This window comes from Notolepis coatsorum (assembly GCF_963971535.1).
Source record: "Notolepis coatsorum genome assembly, chromosome: 15".
NCBI lineage: Eukaryota > Metazoa > Chordata > Actinopteri > Aulopiformes > Paralepididae > Notolepis > Notolepis coatsorum.
Genome location: NC_140179.1, coordinates 80,782,565 through 80,796,479, shown reverse-complemented (window position 1 = coordinate 80,796,479; position 13,915 = coordinate 80,782,565). Strand labels below are relative to the sequence as shown.

The window sequence follows — 13,915 nt, the reverse complement described above, 5'->3', positions numbered from 1 at the left end:
GGTTTCAAAGGGTGCTCGATACCGCCACCTGCTAGGATGCGGCCGGTATTGCACTTTTGCGATCTCAGACTCATTCCCTATGATAACACCAGGCTCCCTGGATGGATAATGAATGGAAATGTCGAATAAAAGAACTAACGATGAAATCCCGATTTTTCTCTGGTTTGGCGCTCAAGCGTCGGCGAGTTAACCCGACTTTACTCGGGTATGGTGTCCATTGAGTTAATAAGCTGTTTGATAGTAGAAATATGGATGTAAAATCCATTTCTGATTTCATGGACTCATCCAGAATTGAAATAGCACCGCTCAATGTGCCAAGATTGCAACACTCTTGGATTTATAGTTCACTATACAGTTTACACACACATTCTCAAATTCACTAAACTCTTGCTACAATGCCTGCCAGTATGTTGCAGCTCAACTTGTACATTTCTGAAGGTGGAACTGGTTCACATTAGTATTTATAAATGCTGGAGCAGAATAGACCTTTGAGTTGCACAGGGATAATCTAGAAATACCCATACAAATTACAGGACGGCGGCTTAAAGTCAAATCTTTATTAAACATACTAGATCTTTAAATAGTAAAATTCATGACTTTCATTGTCCCGAGTACAGCACAGTAAATACAACGTAAAGCACTTAAATAGATTAGGGCCTAGTCACTGCCTTTTTGTACATACATGTTTTAACAGTGACCAGCTTCATACACACTAAAAACACGGGATTAGAAAAGCCATGGATTATCCCCAAAACATCTCAGTTGAGGCGAGTCTGCCCCGACCATAACATGTGAGCGGCACCTGCGTCTACGTCACAAGTTCTGAATTAGATACACGGATGGGTGGGGAATGAGCCTCTGCCTGCCATACACAGCTGTGACATCAGCCCCGGAGCCAAAACGCCAGTCGTCGGAATCGTCACACTGCCATGTGATTTCTCGTGTTAAAACCTGCGTGCGTCTGTTGGATGATGAGCGGTTGCTTTCACCACTAGACGGTAACAGGTTCCCGCTGGTTATTCTGCCTCTTCACCACAAACACCTTCTGGCCAGATACGGTCACCATGTAGACGTAATCTTCCAACATGACTGTGGAGATCAAATAGAGACGTTACGATAAATTTTTCCAAATATGTTTGTAGTATCTCAAAGCACTTTACAGACATTGCATTACATGGACAAACAGGACATTCATAATGACCACACATGGTGGGGATACTACAGAGAAAGGGAGACAGCTTAGAGACAAAACAGAGATAAAAATAGGTGTGTACAGATGTATATGTAAGTGATGTATTATTATGGTGGTTCTCCGTTTCAAAGTTTATATTGTCTGAACGATGAGGATACCGATTTAAACTTCAATCGAAAGGTAAACATCTTTGTGTAATTATTATATTATTATTATTTAATTTTATTAGTATACATTTAATTAGTATAAATCCTGCAACAGTAACTATATTATTGGAGGGTTGTTGGACACGTACACAATACAGTGTAATTCTGTCCATAAATGTTTGTATGTCGCAACATTTTGCCACATCTTCAAAAGTGTTTGTAGTTTTTACAAATGACTTAATCCCCTAGAATCTCAACACTGGAAGGAATCAACAGAACAATATGAGTGCAGTTTATGACCAGAGGGAAATTCATGATGTCACCCAAAGCTTTTAGGGGAGGAGACAATGGACATGATCAATGCCTTTTCAGTGTGCAAGATTGCACCAAAACAAGGAACATAAGTGGAGCATTCATTAGATGTTAGATTAGATTCAAATGTATTGTCATCATATAGCACAGTACAGTACAGCGAAGTTTGGCATCCAACCAGAGTGCAAATGTAGCAGTAAAGTGCAACAGCAAATAAACAGAGTATAGTGCTAATCAGATGTATGTAAACAGCTTAGTCCAATGTTTCATCATCATAATGTAAACAGAGACGTGCAGAGAGTAGTTCAGGGGCTCAAGTGAAGAAAATAAAGTGGATGTAAAGTCTCCACACAGTAGGATCTGTTGGATTTGAACATCTAGTAAGACTCAATGATTGATCTCAGTTATGCTGCTGGTACCGTCTACACACACCACCTGGTGTTACTAGCAGTAGCCACTTTGTCCGAGGTGAACATTTCTAGAGAAGAGAAGGCCACTTGCGACTGAGATTTATCATATTTACAGCTATTTTACTTGCCAATTATGCTGCAGACTGAAACGATAATAATCTAAATAATATAATCGACTTTTAAAATAATAGAGTTCAGCCAATAAGGGCAAAGTGGCAGTGCCTCAAACTCAGCATGCACGTCACAAATGTGTGTGCGTGTGTGTGTGTGTGCACACATGCATGGTGTGTCTGACCTGAGATGCGTTTGAAGGGCGGCTCAGCAGAACCATGCAGCCGGAACCGGCACGCTGTTCGCACCATCTGCATTATGACTCCTGCCGTGTGCTCATCGTTCTCCAACTCTCCCGCAGACTGAAAGGAGACATATGGATCAATGACTTGATCGCCTGCAGTAGTTACACTGGCCCCGGTGTACCAAGGGTGCATACCATATAATTGCAACGTCCTGGGTTCGAATCCGGCCTAAAAGGCCTTTGTTGCATGTCGTCCCCCTCATCTACCCCCGGTGTCCTGTCACTCGCTGTCCCATCAAATAAAGCGGAGGTGTGACAAGGGTCTAAGACTAGATTCAAGGCCGTGGGATTAGGACACAGTGATCAGTCTGGTGAAAGAAAATGTCTCGGCTAACATTTCACCACCGCAATGCGTATAGTTTGTCAGTCGACTTTAGTTTTAGTTAAATGTATTTAAAAGAGATAACTGAGGTAAAGTCGGCATGAAACTCCTGGGGGGGGGGGGGGGGGGTCATCAAAACAAAGCAACTTCCGCCGTCAACTAAAAACACACCTCTTCAAACTATATCTGAAGAAAAAATATATATATACTAACCCTCTAACCTTTTTACTATTATGTACCCTAATACTACTAGTACACTACTATTCTTATACTACTACCTATCTTGCTAATATGTCAAGCTCGATATTATTTGACGAACAATGCCACTGACCCTTAGTATGTCACTGCCAGAGATTTACAACTTCCTGCTGACTTGTTGTTCACAAACAAAGTAAGTTGCTTTGGATAAAAGCGCCAGCTAAATTACTAAATTGTAAATTGTATTGAGGATGAATGAAGATGAGAAGGAACCTTAGAATAACATTCTTGTGAAACGTAGGCCAATACACACTTTGAACTCCCCACTATGGTTCCAATTATTATGTAGAAGGTACAATACATGTTACTGCCATGCCTGCCTAGCTCGGTCAGGAGTGGAGGGATGTCCAAGTTAGAGAAAAATCCACTTCAGTGTGCCGAGGTTTCTCTGATGTCCCTGTGAAAGTGTGAATGATTACGCAATGTGAAAAAGTGCGTGTGTGGTAGGGAGGTCCTAGATGTACACACAGCATGAACAGGAAATCTTGATTCCTAACCATCTATGACACAGATCTGATCATATTTTAGGAACAAAAAGACAGAGTAAAAAAAATCGAATTGTCTTCCTGTATTGTGCAAATCTAGAAATTCCATCGCAACTTCTGTTGACATCTGAGCAGCTCCGTCAGAGCCGTTTTGTGGTTTAGTGCCTTGCTCAGAGGCGCCTGGGCGGTGGTTTATTAACCCATTCCCCGGCAAAATCGCTGTTCAGCGTTATTGCCCGCCATGCGTTGTGTGCCAATATCGCTGTACAGCGTGTTTCAAGTTCATATTTTCGTCATGGAATTCATATTTCACCCACAGAGCCTCGTCATATGCTGCGGGAGCCATCACAACTCTGCAACGCTTCAATACCGCCACCTGGTGGCTGATCGGCGAGTTGCAACCGGAAGTCGATCTCTTGGGTTCCCGGTGCGTCTCACTATTCCGTCCGGGCACTCGTTTATCGTCCCTGGACTCAAGACACACAACGTGGATATCGATCCGTTGCCATAACTCAATAATCCACATGATTTGGGCGTATATTAGTATTATACAAATCGGAACTGGATCGCATCGATCCACATCACATAACTGGGATCTGTTGGCTCCAGTATCATCGCCCAACGCTACGAGGAAGCTGCCGTGAGTTTCAGCATTTTTCTTTATCATTTTCGATACAAACTGCTCTGATCTATATATCACTTAGTAGTAGAAAAGACTCACGCACATCCCAAATGTAGTCACGGGTGCTAGACTCGAAATAGATCTGTAATGTTTGTGGAAAAAAAGTCTGCACACCGTCTATAGTGTTCCCAAGTTTTAATGTACTTGAACACAACGTTTCGGCCTGTGGCCTTTTTCAAGTGTCAACGACATGTGAAAAGGGGTGGGGTATATATACATATACAAATTAAAGGTCAGGGTTGAGCCAGGTCAAAGTTCAAATCAATTAGCCTATAGGCTACACATTTACAGACCATATTGCAGCTCAAGTGCCTAGAACATACGGTACATAGTAACAATAACAGTAGTACGGTAGTTTAGTAGTTAAATGTGACACACCTTCACATGCCAAAATTGAGAAAAAATATATAAGAAAACTTAAAAAACAGAAAAATTAATTAAAAAAAAACACAGAATCAGGACAGAATGTGTGTATTTACAAGAAGGGTTTGATGTCAAACTCTTCGTTCAGTCCAAGAGGGGCCATAGTCTGCAGGGTGTGAATATGGTAGGTCTCTCTCTGCAGTAGTTTGCCATGGTCTCCTCCTCTCGCTGGTCTCTCTACCTTTTCAATGCCAGTGTATCTTAATGTGCTGATATTGTGTCCTGCCTGTCTAAAGTGTACTGCAACCGGGCTATGTTCATCACCACATCTGATGTTGCTGCGGTGTTCGCTGATGCGTATTTTGAGTTGCCGGTTGGTTTTACCTACATAGCTCAGGCCACAAGGGCATTTGATTAGGTAGATGACATGAGTGGAGCTACAGGTGATGAAGCCACGGAGGGTTTTACCATTATGTGGATGTGTGTAGGTCTTACTCTTAGTATAGCCACACTGTGCACAGTTACCACACTTATAGTTCCCATCCGGGGTGTTATCTAGGAACGTGGGTCTGTGAGCCGTGGGTGGGCTATAGGATCTCACTAGTTGGTTTCTCAGGTTGGGGGGGCGTTTGTAAACTACGGCAGGAGGTTCCTTGAAAACAGCTTGGAGTTTGGGATCAGAGTTGATGATGTGCCAGTGTTTATGTAGGATTTTTTTAATTCAAAACCTACAGGAGAGTATGTAGTGCAGCACAGTGGGGACTGGTCCTTAGTGGGTCTAATTCTAGGTTGTAGGCATTCGTCCTGTGTGGCCACATCAAAGCGGTTAGCAGCTTTATCTATCCATTCTGTAGGATATCCTCTCTCCTGGAATCTCCTGCTCCGGTCTGTGGACTGTCTCTGATATAGACTATCGAGGCTGCAGATTCTCCTGGCTCGGTGAAACTGGCTGACCGGGAGGCTCTTAATGAGGTGGGTGGGATGGAAACTGTCACCCCGTAGTAAGGTGTTTGTCAGTAGGTTTGCGAAATAAATCAGTATGTATAGTATTCCCCTCCTTGATAACCAAAACATCTAAGAAGCCGATGCTGCTAGAGCTGGCCTCTAGAGTGAAGTTCAAATTGGAGTTAGCTGCGTTGAGATATTTATGAAATGCCTCCAGTGCCTCTTCACTCCCTGTCCAAATAATGAAAATGTCATCAATGTAGCGCTGATATAACAATATGTCTGGGAATTTTTTTTTAACAACAGGGTCCAATATGTATCGATTCTCAAACTGACCCATGTACAGAATAGATTAGCATAGTTGGGGGCCATAGTACTCCCCATGGCCGTACCCTTGGTTTGAAGATAGTGATCTGATTTGAACTTAAAGTAATTGTTGGTCAGTACAGTTTCAATTAGGTCACATATGCAGGTAGTACTGGGTTTATCACTTTGAACTTTGACCTGGCTCAACCCTGACCTTTAATTTGTATATATACCCCACCCCTTTTCACATGTCGTTGACACTTGAAAAAGGCCACAGGCCGAAACGTTGTGTTCAAGTACATTAAAACTTGGGAACACTATAGACGGTGTGCAGACTTTTTTTCCACAAACATTACTGATCTATATATCACCCATACTACATAAATCATTTAACGTCGGTCACGGAATTATAAAGGACCCCCCCCCCTCCGTTCACCCGCGGATGATCAGTCATAACGCTTAGGACCATGTACAGTTGAAATTTTTTATATAACGTTGATCGGTATCAAACGGCATTTGATAATCTAATATATGCATTTATGTCTATATCTCACGTTCTAGGAAAACGATAAAAACATATTATACTCTAGACGGTATTTTCGTATGAATGTGTGAATGAAAAAGTAAAACGTTCCTACATCCTGAACGATAGCTAATCGATGTTGAATGGGCCATAGTAATGTCAATTTAGCAATACAATTAAAAAAGTTATAGCCCTGCAAAGAAGGTGAACATCTCCATAGACTTATAGTACTGGCAGAGAATGGTTTAGGATGATCAAAGTGGTGGCAGAGAATGGGTTAACGGTGGGTAGAATGACATTCATTCACTTCCCCAAATTTCAAAGAGGATTTGAACCAGCGACCTTTTGGTCACACAAGCCAGCTCCTCATAACCTTTGGCTTTACAGCCAGCCATTCTCCAAACAGCTCCAAGTTGGCACATGATGTGTTGAAGATAAAAGGATGGGAGGAGGAATTGGGCAGTGTGTGTGGAGGGACGTGAGCAGCTAAACTAGGCACACAGGTTGTCAAAGAGGGGGGGGTAGAGGTAGAAGACTCCTTGAGGGGGGGAAGTGGGACCCAGGCAGAAGAGGGGGTAGAGATAGAAGACTCCTTGAGGGGGGGACCCAGGCAGAAGAGGGGGTAGAGATAGAAGACTCCTTGAGGGGGGGACCCAGGGAGAAGAGGGGGGTAGAGATAGAAGACTCCTTGAGGGGACCCAGGCAGAAGAGGGTCTCACCGCTAAGATGCCGTCTTCACTGATCACCAGGTAGCCCAGCTGGTCGGGGATCCTCTCCAGGCCTTGAGTCAGAGCGGCTGTAGTCTGAGAAGAAAACAAGTAGAGAGTCAAACAAACACAACAACATCTGGTATGCTATGTGGCTAACGGCCAAGCTAGCGTGCTGCTAACGACAGCCGGGTTTATCTTCAGAACTAACGTTACAAACGACGTAAAACTAAAAGACTACCCGCGGCTTCGTCGAGTAAAACATTCGTATGTTATTATGGTATTAAGAAGAAATTTGATACGCTGTATAATTGTTCAAACGTACCATTTTCAATTATTTGGCTTTATCTGCGTCTGCATTTCCGCCCTCCTTTCTCACGTGACACAGCGTGACGCGTAAACACGTGACGTCGCCGTTATAATCATAGATATCTATGGTTATAATTCCGTGAAGGTGGACGCAGCTCTTTTGCTTAATATTTTTTTTGTATCGCATTTATGTGTACCACTGACATGATCACTGTTGTTTCATTTATAAATTATGTTGTATGTAAAATATTTTATAAATATATAATCTACATACTTATATCGTCTTCTTCTTCTTCTTCTTCTTCTTCTTCTTCTTCTTCTTCTTCTTCTTCTTCTTCTTCTTCTTCTTCTTCTTCTTCTTCTTCTTCTTCTTCTTCTTCTTGGTGTCAATGGAAGCTTGACGCATTGCTGCCCCTCTCTGGTTGGAATGATAAGCGCTGCTCCTGATGAATGAATGAATGAATGAATGAACATTTTATTTAACAGATTGCAGAATGGGTACAATACAGTACGGCTCAATACACACAATTGTTAAGGGGATGCAGACCAGAGAAAGACGTTTGTCTTGTTTACATCAGGGTCCCCCATTTTCAATTCATAGTGACATTTATGACATACACAACATATATGACATCATGACATTTATGGCATAGGGACATACATGACATACAGGTATATAGTACTGTTACATTTGAGAGTGTGACATATATGATATGCTGACAGAGAGTATATGATGGGGATGAGACTGTACATTAGGAGGGGGTGGGTGGGTGGGAGAGAAATATACATACGGTGGGGAGAGAATATATACATACGGTGGGGAGGAGACTGTACATTAGGAGGGGGTGGGAGAGAAATATACATACGGTGGGGAGAGAATATATACATACGGTGGGGAGAGAAATGTACATTAGGAGGGGGTGGGGGGGTTCGGACATTTACGGGGGCCAGTTTCTAATGGCAGCCTCCTGTAGGGGCTCTTTTAGAGCGGTTTTGAAGGTGGGTAGGGATTCACATTTTTTTTTACGGCTGTGGGTAGGGCGTTCCACATTGATGTTGCATAATTGCAAAACGTGTTTAGTCCCTCATTTGTGCCGAATCTTGGTTGCACATGATTTGTGGAACTCCATCTGGTGTTGTGGTCGTGGTATTCACTGACCTTTGGGAAGTACCTCGACATGTATATGGGTACCTTAGTGGTGTAGTGTATCTTGTAGACCAGGCCCATTGCAAGTTGCTGTACTCTGTCGTCTACTCTAAGCCATCCTAGGTTGTCAAAATGGGCTGGGGTGAGGTGTGTTTTAGGAGTAAGGTCAAGCAGTCGTCTGACCAGTTTGTTTTGTGATGTTTGTAATCTTGTTTTTAGTGCCTTTGAGGTGCTTTGGTACCATGAGGTGCAAGCATAGTCGTAGTACCCTTGAATGAGTGCTCCTGCTAGAGTCTTCAGGGTATTCTTGCGGAGGAGATCCGGTACAAGAATCTTGTTCGTTGGTTGACTTTTTTTATTACATTGTTTGCAATTTTGTCACAGGAAAGATTTGCCTCTAGGATGGACCCCAGGTATGTAATTGCATCTTTCCTTGTGACAATATTGTCACCCACTGTAACAGAGAAGTTGTTTGTCTTGCTGAGCTTGTTATTTGATCCGAAGAGAATGGACTCTGTTTTACCCAGGTGTAATGATAGTTTGTTATCTGCGAGCCAGGTGCAGATTCTGCCGAGTTCCGAGCTGAGGGCTTTTTCAACTTGTTCTTGTCAGAGACCAGCAGGGCTGAGTCATCCACGAACAGGAACAAGTTGCAGTCACAAGCTGACGACATGTCATTTGCATAAATTAGGAACAGTAACGGTCCTAGTATGCTTCCTTGTGGAACACCACAGCTCACAGGGAGGGGGCACCTTTTGGCCTACAGTGTTTATCGGTGTCGTTGAGAAGTCTCACTACATGCAATTAAACATGCATTTATTTAGCAGTAGCTTGCTAGTAGTTCAACTAAATTTTAATTGGTGTAGTGATCGAAATTAATAATTTTCTGACATTTTGGGGTGAAGTTAACAGCAGCCAGAAGAAGACAGAGACAGACAGATATACAGAAGAACAGATAATCACTACAGAACCCACTGGCATTATCAATGGTATGTTCATCATTACAACTGCAACTTCAATTCAATAAATGCACCTAAACCTGGAATTACGACTGGACATCCATATTTGTTTGTTTCTGACGTTACATTAATAAACCATGCTTTACACACCAAACTGTCTCCAACATCCCCCATCATATGTAATATAACTCTTTTATCACACCACATTCCATATGATAAAAAAAAATGCATTGGACAACTTAGAAATAGAAATACAACTGAACGTACAGAGTAAAGTAAAGTATTACCACAGGCACAGTATCGTGTCTTATTATCCGATGAAGTAAACAAAACAAAACGTTATGCACCATTTAAAATCTTCTATGCAAATCATATGACTTTGTTTGTCGTGGAGGAAATTTTAATGAATACAAACAATGAGCTACCGCATAAAAACAGGCTCATGACAGAGTAAGCAGACACGGTTTGACGGTGCTGCCGACTACAAGCAAAAAAACATTATGCCACAAGCCTCCAGAGACCTCAGAAGTAATCAGTCATCTTCATCACTTTGGGTTTATCTGACACAGAAGTGGGGTTGCCCTCATCATCCACAGCTGGCTTGGACCAGCAGAGTCTGGGAGTTCTCCCAGCGAGCTCACAGTGGTAGATGGATGACAGCAGGGGAGTTGTTGTTCAGGTGCTTTCCACACACAGGACACATGGGCTCCCAAATGGCAAAGTCCAATAACTTTCAGGCTTCCACTGAAAGATGAGAACAGGAACTTGATGTCAGCCAGGTGTTTTTTCTTTGCCACAGGAAACAGAGTTTCTGTCACACAGACAAAAAAAATCGGTGGTTCAATAGAAAATGATGACCCACACACACACACATGCACGCACACACACACACACACACACACACACACACACACACACACACACACACACACACACACACACACACACACACACACACACACACACACACACACACACACACACACACATTACTTCGAATAAATATGGTTATTGACTTTGTGCTATACTATATTAGATTATGAAAGGATCAAACAGTATTTTTGTACCAGGGCTATATTTTTGTTAAGCTTAGCAGAGACCACCAGGTGGCGCGCTTGTAATTCTGAAGGCGTGTTTAAAGCGGAAGTTCGAGTCAGCTGACAACAACTTCACGTGATCTAGAATATCTGTCATCGAGCTGAGCTCTGGGGTTCAGGCAGCTGATTGTTTATCTTCTCCAGCTAAATCTCAACATATCTCAGTGATAATAATAATGGCGGGGCGAGGGAAGCTGATCGCCGTGATCGGTGATGAAGACACGTGCACGGGCTTCCTGCTCGGGGGGATCGGTGAGCTGAACAAGAACCGCAAACCGAACTTCCTGGTGGTGGAGAAGGAGACGAGCATCACGGAGATCGAGGAGACCTTCAAGTAAGATCATCATCATCATCGTCATCATCATCATCATCATCATCATCACATATTGGACATAATTAACCTCACGCGGCCCGGGGTCAACATATTGGATAATCTGCAATCGTAATGCAAAATATGCCAACCGGCAACCAGCATAACATTCGGCCTCATTGAATTGAAAATGTCACTATGAATGGAAAATGGGGGACCCTGATGTAAACGAGACGAAAGTCTTTCTCTGGTCCTCTCTCTCTGTCTGTAAAACTAAATTGAGAGCTTAAAAAATCTTAGTGTGTGTGTAAGAACAAATTTGTGCATAAGAACATTTCATGAATGAGGCGGAGGCCCATTAATTTAGTTTTTATTTACAGTGTACAGCATGATATAATGAATTTAAAGGGGAACTATCTTATAAATGGCCTTTTTGAGTGTTTAGCATTGTTTCCTAGCTATGTGAACTTATATTAATATGATCTATGTCTCAAAATTCTCATATTGGCGCATTCTTCCAATTCTCCTCTCACAATATTCACCCTCACTGAACTGAGTCGTTTGAAAATGTGCCTATATGTGATGTCATATAGTCGCTGCTGCATGATAATGTTCAGGGGAAACAGAACCTGCACAGTGGTTTAGGTGGCACCTGCAGCTGCGGCTGCAAAACAGCTCGAAATCTTGAGGTAGAAAAATGCTGTTTTTGAGGACTTGATTAGAAATACAAAACAATGAATAAAAAAAATATATATATTACAGAGGTGTTCCATAGACTCACAGGAATTGTGTAAAAGTGCCCAAATAGTGAAAGAAATAGTAAAATAGTTCCCCTTTAACTGGTTTCCTGTTACAGTATAATATGTGACCATTTACTGACCTGGTTTCCTATGTCTGTTCTATTTAAAGAACACACCCATGTTAAGGGAAATGTGCTTACCGTCTTCAGAGTCAGACAAGGAGATGGATACCAATTTCCTCTCTGTGCGTTCAGTAGAAAGCTATCTGGCGGCAAGCTAGCCTAGCTTAGCACAAATGAATGGAAGTGTATACGGACCACTAGCCTTGCTTAAAACTCCAGGAGAGGTGTTTTTGCCAACAGCTAGGCTAGCTGGTCCGTATCCGCTTCCATTAATTTGCACTAAGCTAGACTAGCTTGTGGCCGGATACTATAGCTTTCCACCGAACGAGGAAATTGGTATCTAATAGAAGATGGTGAACGCATTTCCCATAATGTTGGCTTGTCCCTTTTTTTTAAGCCATCGCAAGTTCTCCAGTATGACGAAAGCATACCCTATTTGAATTAAACCAAAATCAATCTTTCTTCTTGAACCCCTCCCCTCCCCTCCCCTCCTCTCCTCTCCTATCAGGAGCTTCTTGGTCCGCAATGACATCGGCATCATCCTGATCAACCAGTTTATTGCTGAGATGATCCGTCACGCCATCGATGGTCACATGCAGTCCATCCCCGCCGTGTTGGAGATCCCCTCCAAGGAGCATCCCTACGACGCCTCCAAGGACTCCATTCTACGCAGAGCCAAGGGCATGTTCTGCGCTGAGGACTTCCGATAAATTATACACCTCCCTCTCCACACACTCATAATAATAAGAATAATCTGGGCAGGGGCAAAGATGGGCAGTGTGACCGTGTATGACCATGACTTGGTGTTATCTTGTGTTTTGCTTTTACCACACTGGACTACAGTGTATTCATTGACTCGCTACCGATAAACAGTCTTTATCAGTAACATAATAAACATCGCTGTCCACACACACACACACCACGATCCTCTCACAACAATGTCCAACTGTATTCAGGGTGTAGCTTTGCACGTCATTCCAAATATTATTTTTCCAAATTATAAATTTATTTTCGCTGTAATTTTCTCCTGCTGTAATTTATCCTCTAATTTCTACCTTGGAATATCGTTTGTGCGTGTTGCCCCATCGAGTGGTGGTTGATTAGATTTGCTGTCGTATTAGCTGTTGTTGTTGTCCGAACCTTTATGCCATCGCAGTCTCATTCAGATGTTTATCTTAACAAAAAAAAAATACCTAAATCCTTTACTTTTTACAGCTTTGAGATTGGTCATTAGATTAATGTACTGTGAAAAGAAAAAAGGCGAGCATTCGATTCAGGAAGTGTAAAGTGTATCAGTGCACATGTGACTATGCTGCAGTCATTTATAGATGCAGTCATTTGTCAAGTGGAAAAGCTGTGTTCCCTGCCGTTAGTCTGCATGGCATTTCTTCACCCAGTAGAATTAATATTATTGTATAAAGTGCAAGGGAAAATGGATTGCAGGAGTTTTATTCATTTCAAATGGCTTAGACTGTAACGTTTTTGTTTTGTGTTGAGCACTGCACAGTGACTTGCCTGTAAAACCTGTTTTGTGATTGGTCACAAATGTACTAACTTATATCTGTAAAAAGAAAAACATTAATGTTGAAGGAAATAAATTATATCTCGTCTGTTCAGAGATTGTAACAATTCAATTATTTTGTTTTTTATTAGTTAGAAAAACCCCTGGTGGCCTAAATCGGATCCCAATTTCAGACACTGGATGTGTCATAATTTAAACACATTGTTGTATGCTGCATCACCTCTATGCTGATTTTGAAGCCATGGTGTTAACAGACTCAAATATCAGAGTTGGTCTTGTTGGGGAGTTGCCAGTTGGAAACACGTAGGATTGTTGTGTGTCAATGTTAATGAGACCAAATAATTTGATAAACTTAAAAAATAGTAATAATCATTTGTATACAGTGTTTTGTAACTACAATACTGATCAGGTTTTTTGTAGTACGAGTAAGTAGTTTAAGATAAAGCATAATATTTCCCAGCATTTCTTTTTTGTCTGGAGTGAAAAGTGGAATCATTTATTGGTATTGGCAACGGGAAGTAAATGTGGGTCTATTTAGAATATTAATGCTGTCAAGATGAAACCACCTATAGATTAGAAGTATATTTTCCCAACAAGCAACATCCTTGAAAATGTACTCAAGTACAGTTTGTTTGTTTTTGTTTTTGTTTGTTTATTAACACAGTTAAACAAGTAAAAACAATACATAATAAGTTATAACGAT

At 41.8% G+C, this 13,915-nt stretch overlaps 2 protein-coding genes across 2 annotated transcripts; one reads left to right on the top strand and one right to left on the bottom strand.

The window, feature by feature from the left end:
• Positions 1–548: 548 nt before the first annotated feature.
• Positions 549–7,396, bottom strand: lamtor4 (late endosomal/lysosomal adaptor, MAPK and MTOR activator 4). The gene is made up of 4 exons (XM_084330639.1): positions 7,332–7,396; positions 7,019–7,102; positions 2,356–2,473; positions 549–1,089 (listed from the first exon to the last, which is right to left on the bottom strand). Exons 1-4 carry the CDS (start codon positions 7,332–7,334, stop codon positions 992–994), a joined length of 303 nt encoding a protein of 100 aa, XP_084186765.1. The 5' UTR covers positions 7,335–7,396; the 3' UTR covers positions 549–991.
• A 3,198-nt stretch (positions 7,397–10,594) lies between these two features.
• Positions 10,595–13,306, top strand: atp6v1f (ATPase H+ transporting V1 subunit F). Its single transcript, XM_084330138.1, has 2 exons — positions 10,595–10,852; positions 12,199–13,306. Exons 1-2 carry the CDS (start codon positions 10,695–10,697, stop codon positions 12,398–12,400), a joined length of 360 nt encoding a protein of 119 aa, XP_084186264.1. The 5' UTR covers positions 10,595–10,694; the 3' UTR covers positions 12,401–13,306.
• The last annotated feature ends 609 nt before the right edge of the window (positions 13,307–13,915 follow it).